General features: G+C 46.3%; 1 protein-coding gene across 1 annotated transcript; it reads left to right on the top strand.

The window, feature by feature from the left end:
* Nucleotides 1–944: 944 nt before the first annotated feature.
* Nucleotides 945–5337, top strand: LOC127330407 (two-component response regulator ORR25-like). Its single transcript, XM_051356630.2, has 6 exons — nt 945–1092; nt 1206–1361; nt 2977–3336; nt 3436–3512; nt 3798–4919; nt 5023–5337. The coding sequence occupies exons 1-6, from the start codon at nt 945–947 to the stop codon at nt 5062–5064; spliced, it is 1905 nt and encodes a 634-aa protein (XP_051212590.2). The 3' UTR covers nt 5065–5337.
* The last annotated feature ends 12140 nt before the right edge of the window (nt 5338–17477 follow it).

Consider the following 17477-nt stretch of genomic DNA (forward strand, 5'->3'; position numbering starts at 1 on the left):
TATATCACCGGATAAGCTGTGGCACATACCGCTTACTTAAGAAAGATTGGATTGATCATTTATCAATACAATGGATCTGATTCACCCAAAAAATCATCTTATGAATTTTTACCGTTGACTGGCAGGGAAGCACTTACGCAATGAAGTGGAGGTCAGGTTGAGCAACTATGGCCCAAAATTCACGGGAGGTGAAATTATTTGAGCCAACCAAAAGGTATGTAAGTCTTAGAATTATTGATCTTATGCCTGATAAACACTAGCTAAAAAAGGTGCAAGTTTAATTATGGACAAGTACGAGTTCAAGGGGACCTCCCCATTTACCAAAAGAACAAGAAACGTAAAACAAACAAAAACTATGTGTAATTTAATTAGGCACACTTAGGGGTGTTAATTCTCTGCATTGATGATGGTAGACTGGATGAAGGTCTGACTTTCTCCCTCTATATATCTGCTGCCATGAATGAATATGAGCCCTCCGTTGCAGCGGGTGATCTCACTACCGCTCCCAATTTTGGCTTAAAGCGAGAAACCAGCAGCATGCCCGTGGTTTCGCTGCCCCTTCCACGGGCAACATCACAAACGGACAAACGCTAGTGATAAAAATTTAATTGTAACGCCACAAAATATATATAGAAATTAATGAGTAGAAGATTGGTGGCAGCACGTGGCGCGTGAGTGTGCGCCTTCCCTCTCTGGTAGGGGACCACATCGCGATTCCCACTGCACCTTTCCAGGGCTCCCCGCCCTATAAATTGCACTTCCCGCGCGTCCTACAGACCATCCACCATGATCTCCGCTCTCTGTCCAAGTAGATTGTTCTTATTCCATCAAGGGAGCCATTAGAGGAAGGTTGGAAAGGTGGGGGTTTTAGGGGCGATTTTGGGTGTTGTTTCCTTTTATATGTATGTTTAATTGTGGGTGTTGTTTCATTTTATATGTTAGGCATGGCTAGCGGTGACCGAAGGCATGGAAAGGAACCGGCGGTGGTGGCGGAGGACAACTTCCCGAATGGGCTGCGCGTGCTTGCCGTCGACGATGACCGCGTCTGCCTGAGGGTCCTAGCGGCCGTCCTACGCCAGTGCAACTACAAGCGTGAGCGCTCTCGATCTGCCTCCTCCTCCTCCTCTCCCTATGCCCTAACCCATTAGAACCAGTCGAAGCTAGGAGTAATCCTTGTCATGCTTGATTCATTGGGTTTGATGCAGCGACGATTGTGATGGACGGAATGACGGCGCTGAAGATGTTGAGGGAGGAACGGGAGGAGCAGTTCGACCTGGTGATCACCGACGTGCACATGCCAAACATGGATGGCTTCCAGCTCCTAGAGATCATCGGCCTCGAGATGGATCTACCAGTCATCAGTATAACTAATCTCTCTTGCACTGTCCAGCTTTGCTAGCTCGTGTTTTACTAACTATTTGTTGTCTAGCTCATGGTCATTGGGAACGTTTATTAGTCCTCACTCATGAGGTTAGCAATGTTTCTATATATGGTACGAGTACATGCATTGAGTTGTATAGAAGGGCGTGCATATATGTGTTGTTGCGCACACACTTCCTAGTTTTGTAGAGAAAATCAAAAAAAAAATTCTCGAATTGGGGACATGCAACTTTTTGTTAAGTTATTACCAAACTAATGCATCATGTTTATCATCATGGAGCAACACAGTCACATCTAATGCATCATCTGTATCGGCATGGAGCAATGCGGTCCCATCTAAGTGTTCGTCTTTTAGCTCGGATGGCTAGCGAGGAGCCGAGCGAAGGTGGAGAGACACATATGTTAGGTGGGGATGGCGGGACCGGCTGTGGTGGCGGTTCATGTAGGCGGGGTGGTAGAAGAGACGACTGGCGAAAAGATTGTGGTGATGGTTACTATTAGGAGTATTGGGAGATGGCGACTCATATGAGGAGCCTCTCGGTCATTATTATTACTAGAATCCTAGTTTTTTTTTTTTTTGAAAGAATCCAATTTTAGGCCAAACCAATGTGGTCCCATCTCACCGTGCATCAGTCAAATCGGACGGCCAGTGGAGCGGAGGTGGAGCGACACATGAGTTACGTGGGGGTGGGGTGTCGGTTCATGCGGGTTTGTGGTACAAGATATATAATTCTAGATAATTTTATTTTATTAATTTTATACGTATGCATGAACTCTGCAGTTCTATTACTAGAGATACGAAAATCGAAATAAATAGATACATGTGTGTATTAGTTGAACTCATGATGGGTCTTCCAGTAATTATTTATTAAAGTCTCCGCTTCAACTAAGTTCTCTTCATGCTTAAAAAAGAGACAATTTTTATACCTCACTTGAGATCAGTTGACAGTCTTCAAACCTATTTACTCCTGACAATAGCATATAAAGTAGGAGAGCCCCTTTTATGCAGACACATGTATTGACTGGACCTAGCATATGGATGGCATATAAATTTGTAGTTCCATCAATTTTAGAGAAAGTGTAACTAAAACACATATTTATTTGACTAAATTTTAATAATAAAACTGTTTTCCATGCGGATAATAATCATACGAAACCTGAAATTTTAGATTACCACTTTACATGTATAAGAAAATTTCCTGGGACGGTAGCTACTACTAATAGGCTAGGGAAAAAAAGTGGTCAATAACAGTACTTGATCTTGAAGTTCAGCAATAATTAGAAGTTATGAACATGGTGTGATGGTTTCTATATATGCACTGAGTTACGGTTAGGTATGTGGCCATTATTTCTGATTCTTTCCGTTGGATGTGTAAACTTTACCCCGTTTGTTTTACTTTGATGCATCAAACTAACTGTTGTCGTGATGCAATTTTTCTCATCAAGTGTAACATATTGGCTTCTACAATTGGGTTGTAATTAAAAATATTGAACTCAAATATTTGATCTGGACTCATGAGGATAATTCGATGTCAAGTTTTATAGTTTTTAAATTTCCAAATTCCAAAGCTTAGTCTCTGGCCCTATGTCACGCAGTGCTATCTGTGAACGGAGAAAAGGCAACCGTGTACAAGGGGATAAAGCATGGGGCGTGTGACTATATTGTGAAACCCGTGGATATCAATGATATCAGAAACATATGGCAACATGTTGTAAGGAAAAACCACGTCGCTGTGAACTACAACATCAGTGATAGTGATGATGCTGCCCAGAGGGTGGGGCAACCAGTGATTGCTGAGGGTGGTGCAAAGAGTAAGAAGTGTTCAAAGCAGAAGAGAACTGGTAGAGAAGTCTCAAGCAGGAGTGTGCGAACCACCAGGAAGAAACCAAGGGTGTCATGGACTGGTGACCTGCACAACAGGTTCCTAGAAGCTGTTAACCGACTTGGCCTCGATCGTAAGATCTCACAATTTTTTCATTGCTTATTCACCAAAATTAATTTTATGGTTCTTGGATTTTTTTAAGTAACAAAATGTTATGATTACGTAAATGCAGGGGCGGTTCCAAAGGCAATATTAGAAATGATGAATGTCCATAACCTTAGTAGGGAGAGTGTTTCGAGCCACTTACAGGTTTAACTTCTATATATCCTTATGCTTTTGTTCATATTATTTCCAAATTTCCAGATTTTCGTTTATTAGTCCAACCTTTAGTGATGCATCTTTTATGTAGATGTGTGTAAGAAAATAGCGTTTCATTTGTGAAAATATGGGACATATCTGATATGTTGCATGCCCCAACATGTCTAGCGCTTTTGAAACACCTTCATATATTTTTTGCTTCGCGCATGCCTTCCATTTCTTTCCCATGAGCATGTATCTCATATATATGTTCTTGCATATATATTTTCATTTCAGAAGTATCGGCTCTATCTGAAAAGAGTAATCGATGACCCCACGAAGCCTAATCCTCTGGGTGATTTGTTCGAGCGGAGGAACTCGTACATGGACATGGGACAACAGATAGTCCCACTCCCGCCGTCGTCACCCCTGTATTCCTGTGGTTCACAAAATCTATACGCAGCACCTCAAGGTCTTTATGTTCAGCCAAGGAAATGGGCCACGGGCACAGTCGGTAATGTTGGCCTCATGCCAGGAAGCCGCGACGCTTCTGGCCCATTGGCAAAGACATCAGATCACCCAATGCAGGATGCATTTCCTCGTATCCATGGCCCTGCTCGTATCCGTTCTCGCAAAGCCTACGTGAGTGTCCTGCGTGGGAAACTATTGGAGGTGAACACAAGCATGGTGCCTTCCTCCCATCCTGGCAGCTCCTCCTTCCCAGCGGAAATGCCAAATGGTGGGCTGTTAGAACCTGCAAACCAGTTCCCGGTGCAGCCTCCAGAACTGATGGGCACGACACCTCTCCTCCCATCATCACAGGTAAACGTGAACCTCCCCCAGATCAACCATCAACTGACAATCTTTTCACCCTCATCTGGCCAGATGGCCATGTTTCAGAATGAGCAGCTGCAGAATCAGATGGAAGGGGTCAACATCAACAACACCACATTGGTGGGTGTCTACAGTGAGCAGATGATGCCATTATTCAACATGGCAAGCAACACAGCCCCAATGGAGATGGCCAATGCCAACTTCTCATCGATGAATCAGATGATGGTCAATGACGGAAGCACGAGCTCTCCATCGCCTAACCTTCAGGCGGGCAACCCTGTCGCGCCGCCGGCTCAGATGGTGAATGGTGGTGGAAGCAGCAGCTCCGCGTTGCCTGGCTATATGGATAGCTCTCTCGTGCCGCCATCTCAGATGGTTAATGGTGGTGGAAGTAGCAACTCTGCATTACCTGGCCATCTGGACAGCTCTGTCGCACCGCAGACTCAGATGCTTAATGGCGGGGAGGGTGCATCTGGCATTCTACCTGTGCAAGGTGACCCAGCTGGGCAGCAAGCTTCTAATGATCAGCTAACCTACAGCACTTCTAACTTTCTGGAGGCTATTTTTGCTAACATGGATAGTCAGGTAACAACTATTCTCATTCACTCTGCCTACTTTTTAGGCTCTGTATATGAATTTGCTGAGCACGTCAGGTGCATCTGAATCTGAACTTCTTTTCTTACTGCAGGATTTCAATCCAGATGCTACTTTGTTAGGTGAAGAATATTAGTTCCTTTGTTCGCCCCACCTGCGCCAAAGATCTCTCCGCATTTTGTGCAGGCCAGATGATGATCATCAGTCCATGGTTCTTGCACATTGTATTGCGGAGTTGTGCAAAAAAAACGCCGAATTGTAGTAGGTAGTTAGAAGCGGTGTGGGCTTCTACTTTACTTCAGCCTTTATTTTAAATTGGTCCTTGTGTTTTAAGGATCATATAATAACTTTATGTTCCCGACGTCGAAGAGGACGTGCAGAATAATTGGCTATACGCATCGTCGATGCAGTTCCCCGGTTGTAATAAGACTTCCATTTTCTAGAATGGAAAAACGTTTATGTTATGTCATATGGAGCCATTTTTCATGTACTTGTGATGAGTGCAATGCTGCCTCTATTCCTGAGATTCCCCTGCAAATAAAAACATGACCAGCATTGGACCCGCACAACATAGGCACAGAAGTTCCAAAAGTGACTGTTCATGTTTTATAATTTCTGATGTTTTCTTTTTTTGAATATAGGGCATTTCATTTAATCAGAACCATTGTCAGTAACCTTACAATCTTGATACAGCAAGTCCACCACACAGAGTGGGGCACGCCCCAACCACACCACATCACTCAACGCACTATGCCTAAACCATCAACACCCTTATTTGCCTCTCTGTTAACCTTGGAGAATTTTGCTTCCTGGAAGGACCAGAGGGAGTTTTTGATTTCTTGGACGGTGTCAGCAATGCAAGACTTGGTTCTCACATTCATGTTCAGCCCATTTATCAGCAAAGCACTATCGCTTTCAACAATTTTATAATTGATGATGAACAATTTTATAATTTATGATGTTGAGTGACAGATGCTACTGAATTTGCAGTTGCACTAATGTGTTGTCTTAATTTTCTCTGTCTATCACCCTGTACATCACAAGAAAATCTTTGTAATTTGTATGGAGCGAAATATTTCTTTCCATGGGACTGTGAAAAACAAATGCCACTTTCTTACTGCGACGTCTCCGAAGTGTCCAAGTTATACCGATCTATCCACCCTGTAATTTGCGCAGAAAACCATACCCCTTTGGAGGCTCGGGTACGTGTTAATATATGAGTGGAAAAACCCCACTATGGCAATACATTGAGAGGTATTCGTATAGGATTGGAGTACTACTCCATATCCATATACATACAGAGAAATGAGACCTAGAAGAATAGATATTGAACAGATATTGCCTTGAGAAAGGTTGAGATTACGCCTGAAGTCATCAAGGTTCTTGACAGGCAAAGCTTTTGTGAATACATCTGCAGCCTAATCCTTGCTGGAGATAAATTTGATATCCGGTAACTTATTTGTAACTTGTTCCCGAACAAAATGATAATCAATCTCAATATTTACTAATAAAACACCGATACGACTGTGGTACGTCGCCCACATTTTTGCAATTTAAGCCCTCAAAATCCACGACTTCACTTTCATGTCTGTGCACCCTTAAAAAGATAACGAAACGCACCGTACCAACCGGGCAGTTCCGTGGTCTCTCCTTTCTTACCTCAGCGCCCTGCGGCACTACGGGCCGCCCTAACCTCCACCGAGATCACCGCCCTATCTCCCTTATATCCCCTTTCTTCGTCAACGGCAAGAGCGTGGAGGAGTTTAATCGAAGTTTCCCGAGGTGCCCCCGCCGCCGGTCAATCTCGCGCTTGCCGACGGCTCTTCATCGGAAGCAGAATCGGCGACAATGCGAGGCGGTTGTCTAGTTTCCGCAGCAAACCCAGGGGCATGAATCTTTGTCGCTGTTGGGATGCAGGCTTCTCTTGATCTTGGATGCATCATCAAACTCAAACTCACCGTAAGGGATGGTGTGCTCCCGGAGAACTACGGTGGGCACATTAGAGCATCTCTATTCGCGTCCCCCAAAGGCTTTTGGGGCATGCCGGGCTTTTTATCGGCCCCAGCCGCGCGCCCCAAAGGCCCTTTCCACCAGGCGTGGCCCAATACGCTGTCCGGCATCCCGAGCCCGTCCCTGCTCCATAGGGGATGCTTCGAGCGCGCCGGACAGAGCGTTAAGCGTGGCGAGGAGTGGCGGGCCCGACGCGTCATTGACACACAAACAAAGCATCGTAGCTTTGCCTTAATGGCGACAAAGGGGCAGGCGAGACATCCCGTCGGTGTTGCGCCTCCCCGACGCGGCTCTGCGCCTCCTCTATGCGTCGCTGCAGTTCGCACGCCACCGCGCGTTCCCGCTCTTTCTTCCGGCGGCTTCTTGCCTCTTCCTGCGCTTTCTTCCCGCCTCTTCTCGCGTCTCCGGCCCCTATAAAAGGCCTCCTCCGCTCAATGGATGCCACCACAGCCGCCGGCATCCCTTTCTCCACCGCAACACATGCCTCGTCGCCTGCTCACCACCTGCGCAATGATGAGCCGCGCTGGCGGCGGCCAGTTGCCTCCACCACCATCTCCACCTCCACCTCCATCTCCACCACCACCGGAGTTCTACATTGACCCAGAGCTGGCGGACAATGAAGCGTCGGAGGAGGCGGCGCAAGCAACCACCATAGCGGCGTTCGATGCTGCCACGATGGAAGATACGTGCATCCGTCGGGCGGAGGAGATGGGCGAGTGGTGACGTGCAGAGCAGCTGCAGCGGCAGTTGCATGCGAACGAGCTGCACGAGCGATGGTGCATTGGGAGCTCCATCAACGGCAACGGCAGGAGGACATGAGCAGGAGGTGGCGGCAGCAGAAGCGGTGGCCTGGGAGGCAGAGGCGTTGGCGGCAGCGCAAGTGGAGGAGGAGGAGGAGGAGGAGGAGGAAGATGACGACGACGACTTTGACTGGTTCGATGATGATGGGCCAGACCCAGAGGAGCAGGCGGCGCAGCAGTGGGCGATCGTCGAGTCGATCGAGTCGCAGAAGAAGCTGCAGGACAACACCGGTGCCCGCAAGGAGGACAACGATGTGCGGGTTCACCGTTGCGTAGATGGCGCAACGAGAATACCATGCGCGAGGAGCTTGCTTGAGACCACAAATAGCTTTATCAAGTTTGCATATGTATGGGGAGTGAGAGAGTTCTCAAAACATGGAGGTTGTTTCATGTACACTTACTCTTCCAGAACGCCACGAAGAAACGCGCTCTTGATACCTAGCTGTCAAAATTTCCAGCTACGAGAGACAACAACTACCAGAACAAGCCCGATAATAGTTGCATTGACAACTGGACTAAAGTATCCTTATAATGAATTCCATAGCGTTGTTTAAAACATTTTGCAACCAAACGAGCTTTGTAACAATCAATAGTGCCATCACCATGTTTCTTGATAGGATAGACCCATTTGCAGTCTGTTAGAGTTTTGGTGGAGTTGGGAGGAACCAAGTGCCAGGTTTTATTTTCAAGGAGAGCATATATTCCTCTTCCATAGCTTTGCGCCAATGTGCACCCGCAAGCGCATCAGAAAGGTTGCTTGGCTCACCTGTAGATGGGAACATGGCATACCAAATGGTACCATCAGTATATTGTTTAGGTTGAAGAATACCTTGATGTAGCCGGGTCCAAGGACCAAGAGGAAGAGGCGGTGGTGGAGCTTGAGGCAAAACAGGGTCATGACCAGCTGAGGAGGCAGCCACAGAAGATCCGGCTGCAGAGGATGGGGACAGCGAACTATCGTTGTCATTAGCAGGCACGCGCTCGTGGGGCGACCTGGGAGAGCTAGAGGCGTTGATGGACCCTGTCGGCGACGGGGGACCGCGCAGAGAATTAGGTGGAGAAGGGTACCGGGTAGGAGACGTACGTGGTGGCACGCGACTCGTGCGGGGGCGGTGATGCGGGAGAACCATCTCCTGAGCGCCATGCGTGTCATTTTGTGCAGACATGGATATTTATGCACTATGTGAAGAGCTGGTAGCAGCATTTGAACTCGAATTTTAGGTGTTGGGATCTATAGTATGAATAGGAGCAATTGTGGTGCATGGTTATACATAGGTATATAAAGAACATTGGGCATTTGATCATTGGTAGATGCATTCCCATGTTCATGTAAGACATCATTAGGTAAAAGGAGAATTTCGGAGCGAAGTTGAGCCCCTACATTTGGATGGAGAGAGGAAAACGGTAACGCGTTCTCACCAAAATCAACATCCATATATATATACATGACCAGTGGACACATCGAGACATTTGACACCCTTGTGTAGAGGACTATAACCAATGAAAACACGTTGCTTGGAGCAAAAGTTTAGTTTACGCGCATTATAGGGACGAGGGTTGTGCAAAAAAGCAGTGTTTCAAGCTTAATAACCTTACTAGGGGTCATATTGATGAGAAAAGTGGTGTATGGAAAGCTGAATTGCACAACCTTAGAGCAAGCTGGAGAGTCGGACCAAGCAGTCCTAGGTACGCTCAGCATTCTTACTCATCCTGACAAAGTACTATTTGATACGGGAGCAACTACTTCATTCCTTGCACGGGAATTTGTGGAAAAATACGGGATTAGATGTTCAAAACTAGAATATCCCATAATGGTCTTATCCGGGGGGGGGGGGAGATCTCAGTAACCCATGTGAAAGAGGCACAAGTCATAACCATATGTGACTGTGTGTATTTTCGTGGACCTTTTCATCATTCCCATGAAGGATATATCATTCATCCTAGGGATGGACTAGTTGACACAGAATGGAGTAGTGATAAATTGTGGAGACAAAACAGTATCACTCCGCAATTCCATTGGAGGCCAGATAGTGTTTCAGGGAGACAAATACACTCAGTTGGAGATAGGATTGGAGCTTAATAGTTTGAAGGAGGTAAAGATTGAAGAAATTCCAGTGGTGAATGAGTTTCAAGATGTATTTCCCAAGGAATTACCGGGTATGCCACCCGGTAGGGAGATAGAATTCACAATAGACCTGATTCCAGACACAGCACCCATAGCTCAACCACCATATAAGATGGGACCAAAGGAGTTAGTTGAGTTGAAAGCACGGATTTATGAACTGGAACAGAAATGATTTATTCAAGAAAGTGTATCACCATGGGGAACTCCAGTTATCTTTGTGGATAAGAGAGATGGAGGCAAGAGAATGTGTGGAGATTATAGGAATCTCAACAATGTAACGATCAAGAACAAGTACCCTTTACCCAGAATTCAAGATCTGTTTGATCAAGTTCAAGGAGCTGGAGTCTTCTCGAAGATAGATTTGAGGTCAGGATATCACCAATCAAGATTAAGAAGGAAGATGTTCTGAAAATAGCTTTTGTATCGAGATATGGACACCATGAATACTTGGTTGTACTATTTGGACTAACAAATGCACCAGCTATTTTCTTGAATTTGATGAACAAGATATTTATGAAGTACTTGGAAAAGTTTGTGATAGTGTTTATTGATGACATTCTGATATATTCCAAAGACAAAGAAGAACATATAAAGCATTTGAAGATAGTTTTGCAGATTTTGAGGGAACATCAGCTGTATGCTAAGTTCAGCAAGTGCAAGTTTTGGTTGGATAGTGTAGAACTTCTTGGACATGGCATAACCAAAGAGGGTATAGCGGTGCATCCAAGTAAATTTTAGTCCGTATTGGAGTGGAATTCACCCAAGAAGGATAAGGAAATAAGAGGATTCCTTGGAATGGCCGGTTACTATCAAAGATTCATTGAGGGATTTTTGAAGATTGCAGGACCAATGACCAAGTTATTAAAGAAAAACACCCCATTTGTGTGGACTGAAGAGTGTGAAGCAACTTTCCAGAAGCTTAAAGAGAAGTTAACTACAACACCAGTACTAGCGGTTCCAGAACCAGGAAAGGATTATACAATATATTGTGACGCTTCCAAGAATGGACTTGGATGTGTTTTAATGCAAGACCGTAAAGTGATAGCTTATGGATCAAGACAACTGAAGCCACATGAACACAACTACCCAGTACATGACATAGAGTTGGCGGCAGTTGTCCATGCTTTGAAGAGTTGGAGGCAATTTCTTTATGGATCCAAGTGTGAGCTATATACAGATCATAAAAGTTTGAAGTATTTCTTTACTCAGAAAGAATTAAATATGACTCAGAAAAGATGGTTAGAGTTGGTCAAAGATTATGAATTGACAATCAACTATACACCAGGCAAAGCTAATGTAGTAGCAGATGCTTTGAGTAGAAAAAGTACTGAGAATCAACCTACGGAATGGGAAATTCCAAAGGAACTTCGGAAAGAACTAGAAGAAGCTCAGATCTTACTCATTCAAGGTGATGCAGTAGGAAGTGTAGCAACCTTGAGGATTATGGATGAGATGTATTCTGATTTGAAGTATGAGATCATTCGGAAACAAGTTGATGATCCATTCATCCAAGAGAAAATTAAGAGGATATAGGAAGGAAAACCATCAGAATTCCATGTGGGAGATTTTGACTCATTATATTTTCAAAATAGGATATGTTTACCAGATGATCTAGAAGTTAAGGCAATCATAGTTAAGGAAGCTCATGAGACACCTTATTCAATACATCCGGAAAGTACAAAGATGTATATGGATCTGAAAGAGATGTTCTGTGGAACAACATGAAAAGGTAGATAGCCAAGTATGTCTCGGAATGCCACACGTGTCAGCGAGTGAAGGCAGAACATCATAGTCCTGTTGGACTACTTAAACCTTTGGATATTCTGGAATGGAAATGGGATGAGATTGGAATGGATTTTGTTACCGGATTACCAACGACCAGTAAAAGGAAGGATATGATATGGGTTATTGTGGATAGACTGTCGTGGATATGACCACGATAGGTGCTACAGGGTGCAGCACTTCGTTGATGCGGGGGCAAGGAGACACAACCATCTGCGGAGCGAGGTGCACAAGACGCAAGGTTTTACCCAGGTTCAGCCCCTCCAGAGAGTAAAAGGCCTACGTCCTGCTAGATCTATTACTCTCTGGAGAATTACAATGGGGGGGCTTAGTCGGCAGCTACGCCAAGAGCAATGAGGGGAGATTGGATCCAAGATGGTCTGTCTTCTAGGGTCTAGCTCGGGGGTTTATATAGGCACCTCCGATCTAGGGTTACATGAGGATAAGTCTGAATCACATCAGTTGCTACTAATCCGAGATCCGTCACTCTTCTTGCAAGTAATCTCCTCCTCCAGTCGCATGGGCCTGGCGTCCAGTCAGCCCATCCAAGGGTTTTAGCCCAGTCGCTCCGGGGCCTGGGAGTTTCGGGCCAGTCGCACCAGGGCCTAGGCACCCAGTCGTTCGGGCGACTGGAAGCCTCCTTGGCACCTTTACTCCATGGCGAGTGAGACTGGTGATACACCCCCTAAGGCATATCCCCATCAGTAGTCCCCGAGCGCGGCGATGAAGAAGTGAGGGCTTGAGGTAGAACTTGAAGAGGTCTGCCGATAGATTGAAGCGAATCATTGTCGGGCTCCTGAAAAAACAAGGTTAAGACCAGGGTCCCAGTCTTCAGTCGTCATGGGCCAGTCGGTGTTGGCCAGTCGGCGTACGACAGTCGGCGTTGGCCAGTCGTCGTTTGCCAGTTGGCGTCTATGGTCCTGAGGAGACACGTGGAGGCTCCAACGGCTAGATTCATGTTGACCAAGGTGCGAGCCGTTACTGCGTTGTTGAACGTTGGACTTGACAAGACCACTAATGGCTAGTTAACGGCTATGCAGTCCAATCCGGCGCAAATCTCGGTCGTTGATTTTCGGGCGGCGATTTCGGAACTATATTGAAGGGTGGATCTTGTTCCCTAAATCGGGCGAGTGCGACGGTATAAAGGGTTTCTCCGAGGGTTAGGGCTCTTCACTCCGCCGCATTTCCCCCTCCTTCTTTCCTTCATCTCCCTCTGCTTTTCTCTTCATTCGACCTCAGAGCGCATCAGTGGCTGCCCAGGGATGGGGCAAGTCCAAAGTCAGTCGCGAGTCTCTTCTCCCATATATTTCCGCGCGGATCATCCCTGAGTTCCAGCATGAGCGGTGGAGGGTTCCGGCGGTGAACGAAACGGAGCCGCGGCCAAGGCCGGGGGAGTTTGTGATCTTCACGAGCCTCCTCGATCGCGGCTTCGCGCTCCCCACCTCCGACTTCCTACGCCAAATCATGGCATTCTACGACATCAAGATCTCAGACCTCGGGCCGCACAGCGTCCAGTAGATCGCCCTGTTCGTGGCCCTGTGTGAGTGCTACCTGGGTTACCCGTACTACCACTAGTAGGGAAACGCTTATAGGTGGAGCTTAGTTCTGTGGCGCACCACTAAAAATGCGCCACAGAAAGTTAATTTGTGGCGCACCAGGCACGGTGCGCCACAAAAATAGCTTAATTTTGTGGCGCACCAGGGAACCATGCGCCACAAAAACTTGGTGGAGCCCACACCCTATCATGCCCAATCATTGGTTTTACTTTTTCTATGGCGCACTGCACTTGGTGCGCCACAGAAATAACGTATTCTGTGGCGCACTAGCCTCGGTGCGCCAGAAAAATAACGTGTTTTGTGGCGCACTGGCGCGGGTGCGCCACAAATATAACTTCTCCTATATCATGCCGTACCGCTCCCTTGCCCGTACCACTCTCTCCCCTCTCCCTACTGCCGCGCGCCGCCGCCTTCCATGGCGAGCGATGCCGTCGCCACCGTCGCTGCCGCCGCCTTCCTCCGCGAGGGCCGCATGCCGCCACGCTCCACCCATCCCCGCCACCAGCAGCACCAGCCGCTGTAGCATGGAGGAGGAGGGGCGGGCGCAGCGTCAAGGTGGAGGAGCCGCTGCGACCTCCACCCCTGCCGTCGTCGTCGGTGAGCTCCTCCACAACTGCTGTCATCGTCGGTGAGCTTTCTCCCCTCCCCTCCCCTCCCTCTTCCTCTCCCGTGCGAGCACAACGTGCTCGACGAAATTCCGTCGTCGTCGGTGATGCCCTGGTTCGATCCCCTCTTTGAATTTGATGCCCTGCAGGTTTAGGGTTCATAGGAATTTGATGCCCTGGTTTAGGGTTCATAGCAAAAAATGAAATGCTACTGGTTCATTTGATGCTACTGGTTCATTTGATGCTACTGGTTCATTTAAATGCATGAAATGCTACTGGTTCATTTGTTGTGCTCAGTGAGGTTAACTGTTAATCTTGATGGCTTAATACTACTGGTTCATTTGTTGTGCTCAGTGAGGTTAACTGTTAACAATTTTCTTGATGGGTTCATAGGAATTTGATGCTACTGGTTCATTTAAATGCTTGTTGTGCTCAGTGAGGTTAACTGGTTCATAGGAATTTAAATGCATGAAATGCTACTGTGGGCTTGTATACATACATATTTATAGTTGCTCTTGGTTGGCCTGGGATTAGTTTTCTGGACCCCAAGTAATTCTATGTTGGGATTAGTTTTCTGGACCCCTAATGATCTTACTTGATGGATTCTTGTGAGCTTATGGTATGCTTATAATGCTCTGATTAGTGGGGATGCTTACTAGATCATGTGCATGTAGTTCATATAGTTCCCTAAAAAGAAAGAATGCTCCCTGGCCAGATGCTTGATGTCTTAGCTCAGCCAATGATGCAAAGGCTGAGGCAAAAACTTGGATAAGAACAGATACTAAAATGTGTGATTTAAATGGAATGCTTATGATGGTATACTAAAATAGAGATATTCACAGTAGGGAATCATGTAAATGAATGCCACTGTGGTATCCTTTGAAGAAAATGGGAAGTTTCTGATGGTTTAAAAGACTAGGTGATGCTAGGTTATTAAGTTGGCTCTCAAGGTTGGTTTTATCTGGTTAACTTGGATAGGCTATGTGTTCTTACTTACTTATGCATATCCATCTCTACTGGATTTACTAGCTCAGGCTTGGCCTCTCTCTTGCCAGCATCACTTGGTTACTATCAAGTGATGATTAATCCCTTATGGTACCCCAGATTTTTTTTGAACTCAATTGAGTAATGATAAATTTCTATTAGTTTTTGGATTTGATGAAAATAGAGATATCCACAATATGGTATCATGTAAATGAATGCCACTGTGGTATCCTTTGAAGAAAATGGACTGTTTCTGATGGTTCTAAAAGTCTAGGTGGTGCTAGGTGATTCAGTTGGCTACCGAGACTTGTCTCATCTGGTTAGCTGGGATATGCTATGTGTTCTTGCTTGTTTAGGCATCTCTATCACTTACTGGATTTACTGGTTCTTTCTTGGCCTCTCCTTTGCCAGCATCACTTGGTCTATACCAAGTCATGAATAATCCCTACGGAGCATCTGCTCCATGCTAAATGGTTCTCTTTATAAATGATTTGGTCTTTAATTTTATTTTTACTTGCCGATGATTAGAATGTTTGGTCACTTGTGCACTCTGGGGTGGGGCCAGTGAGCCTGGTGTGATGGCACAAATATCAATCTCTTGTGCATCCTACCTGGTCTCGCTGACCCCATCCCTGAATGTTAATATTTGTTTGGACCAACAAAGTATGAGGCATATGCTATCTAGTTGATACCACTTGGCTCTTTCTTCCTTTTCAGTGCCGATGATTAGAATGTTTGGTCACTCGTACACTCGGGGGTGGAGCAAGTGAGCCTGGTGTGATGGCACAAATATCAATCTCTTGTGCATCCTACCTGGCCTCACTTACTCCATCCCTGAATGTTAATATTTGTTTCGACCAACAAAGTATGAGGCATATATGATATCTAGTTGAGATACCACTTGGCTCTTTCTTCCATTTTAGTGCCGATGATTAAAATGTTAGGTCACATATACGTCACAATATACTTTGTAGAAGGCCCCCCTTTCCCCGGCCGCCGTTCCGTGAACGAGTCCTTGACGAGACAACAACGCCGACTTGCCTCTCCGGCGCAGAACCACGACAATCCCAGCCGCCTCCCTTGTGGCCGCGTCTCCTGCACTCTTCTCCATGGCCGGACCACGATTGGACTCACCGGGGCCGGGAATAATGATAATCGCCATCACCACTATGGTCAGACTCCACAGGTGACGAGTACTTTGCAGCAGATCCCATTTTTCTTCCCTCGCCGTCCAGTGAACGAGTCCTTGATGCAAAGACTGTGCCGGCCTGCCCAGCGTCATGTCGGCCCCTGTTGCCCCGCTTCAGGCCGTGTCTTCTGCGCCATGCACTCTTCGCCTTCTTGCCCGGTGAACCAATAGATTGATCGTTGGAATAAGAAAACCGATGACGGCCGATCTCAATCGGCTGTCATCGGTTTCCTTATTCCAACGATCAGTCTATTGGTTCACCGGACAAGAAGGAGAAGAGTGCAGGGCATGGGAGACACGGCCTGAAGCGCGGCAACAGGGGCCGGCACGGTCTTTGCATCAAAGACTCGTTCACTGGACGGCGAGGGAAGAAAAGTGGCATCTGCTGCTGTGTACTCCGCACCTGTGGAGTCTGACAATAGTGGTGATGGCGATTATCATTATGCCCCCAGTGAGTCCAATCGTGGTCCGGCCATGGAAAAGAGCGCAGGATACGCAGCCACAAGGGAGGCGGCTGGGACTGCCGTGGTTCTGCGCCGGAGAGGCAGGTCGGCGTTGCTGTCTCGTCAAGGACCCGTTCACGGAACGGCGGCCGGGGAAATGGGGGCCCTTCTGCAAAGTATACTACGGCGTATACTGCAACTATGGTTTCTGACCATAGTATTTGTGTTGACCAACAATGTATGAGGCATTTATTCCATTTTGTCTTGTGCATCGGATTTGTTGGCCTTTCTTCCATTTTAGTGCCGATGATTAAATTGTTTGGTCACCGTAAACTTGGGGATGGCGTTAGTGAGCCTGGTAAGATATCACAAATATCAATCTCTTGTGCATCGGATTTGGTCTCACTAACGCCATCCCTAAATGTTAATATTTTGTGTTGACCAACAATGTATGAGGCATTTATTCCATTTCTCTTGTGCATCGGACTTGGACTTGGTCTCACTTTCTTCTATTTTCATCAGAGGAGGAACCGGATGAAGTCCCCGATGCAAGCGAGCCTGGCGGGTAGAGAGGAGGGAGCAAAGGAGGAACCGAATGAAGACAGCTTTGTATCTCGAAATGGTGAAATTTGTAGGAATTAAGAGTTGTATGTAAAACATTTGACAGTTGTCACTATATATGTATCTTGATCGGGCTCTAAGTAATGTGATGATGATTTCTATGTTATCTGTGCAATGTACATGTTATTTATATTATATCTGCAACAGTATATAATCTGTATAATATATGTATATTGTTGTGTATAACCTATATGTGTATGGCAGGGATCTCAAAATCTTGTATAATACGAGCAATTTCTGTGGCGCACTGAAACGAACTTCTGTGGCGCATCTTTTTCTGTGGCGCACCGAAGTAATGGTGCGCCACAGAAACCTTAATTCTGTGGCGCATGAGAAGGTGCGCCACAGAAACCTTATTTTTGTGGCGAAGTTTCTGTGGCGCACCATCCATGCGCCACAGAATCTATTTTTGGTGCGCCACTAATGAGTCTTTT

This window comes from Lolium perenne, chromosome 6 (genome assembly GCF_019359855.2).
Source record: "Lolium perenne isolate Kyuss_39 chromosome 6, Kyuss_2.0, whole genome shotgun sequence".
Taxonomy (NCBI): domain Eukaryota; kingdom Viridiplantae; phylum Streptophyta; class Magnoliopsida; order Poales; family Poaceae; genus Lolium; species Lolium perenne.

Coding starts and splice junctions, on each gene's coding strand:
- LOC127330407 (XM_051356630.2), top strand. CDS start 945: ATGGCTAGCGGTGACCGAAGGCATGGAAAGGAACCGGCGGTGGTGGCG. Junction 1,362..2,976: donor GATGGATCTACCAGTCATCA/GTATAACTAATC, acceptor TATGTCACGCAG/TGCTATCTGTGAACGGAGAA. Junction 3,513..3,797: donor GTGTTTCGAGCCACTTACAG/GTTTAACTTCTA, acceptor TTTTCATTTCAG/AAGTATCGGCTCTATCTGAA.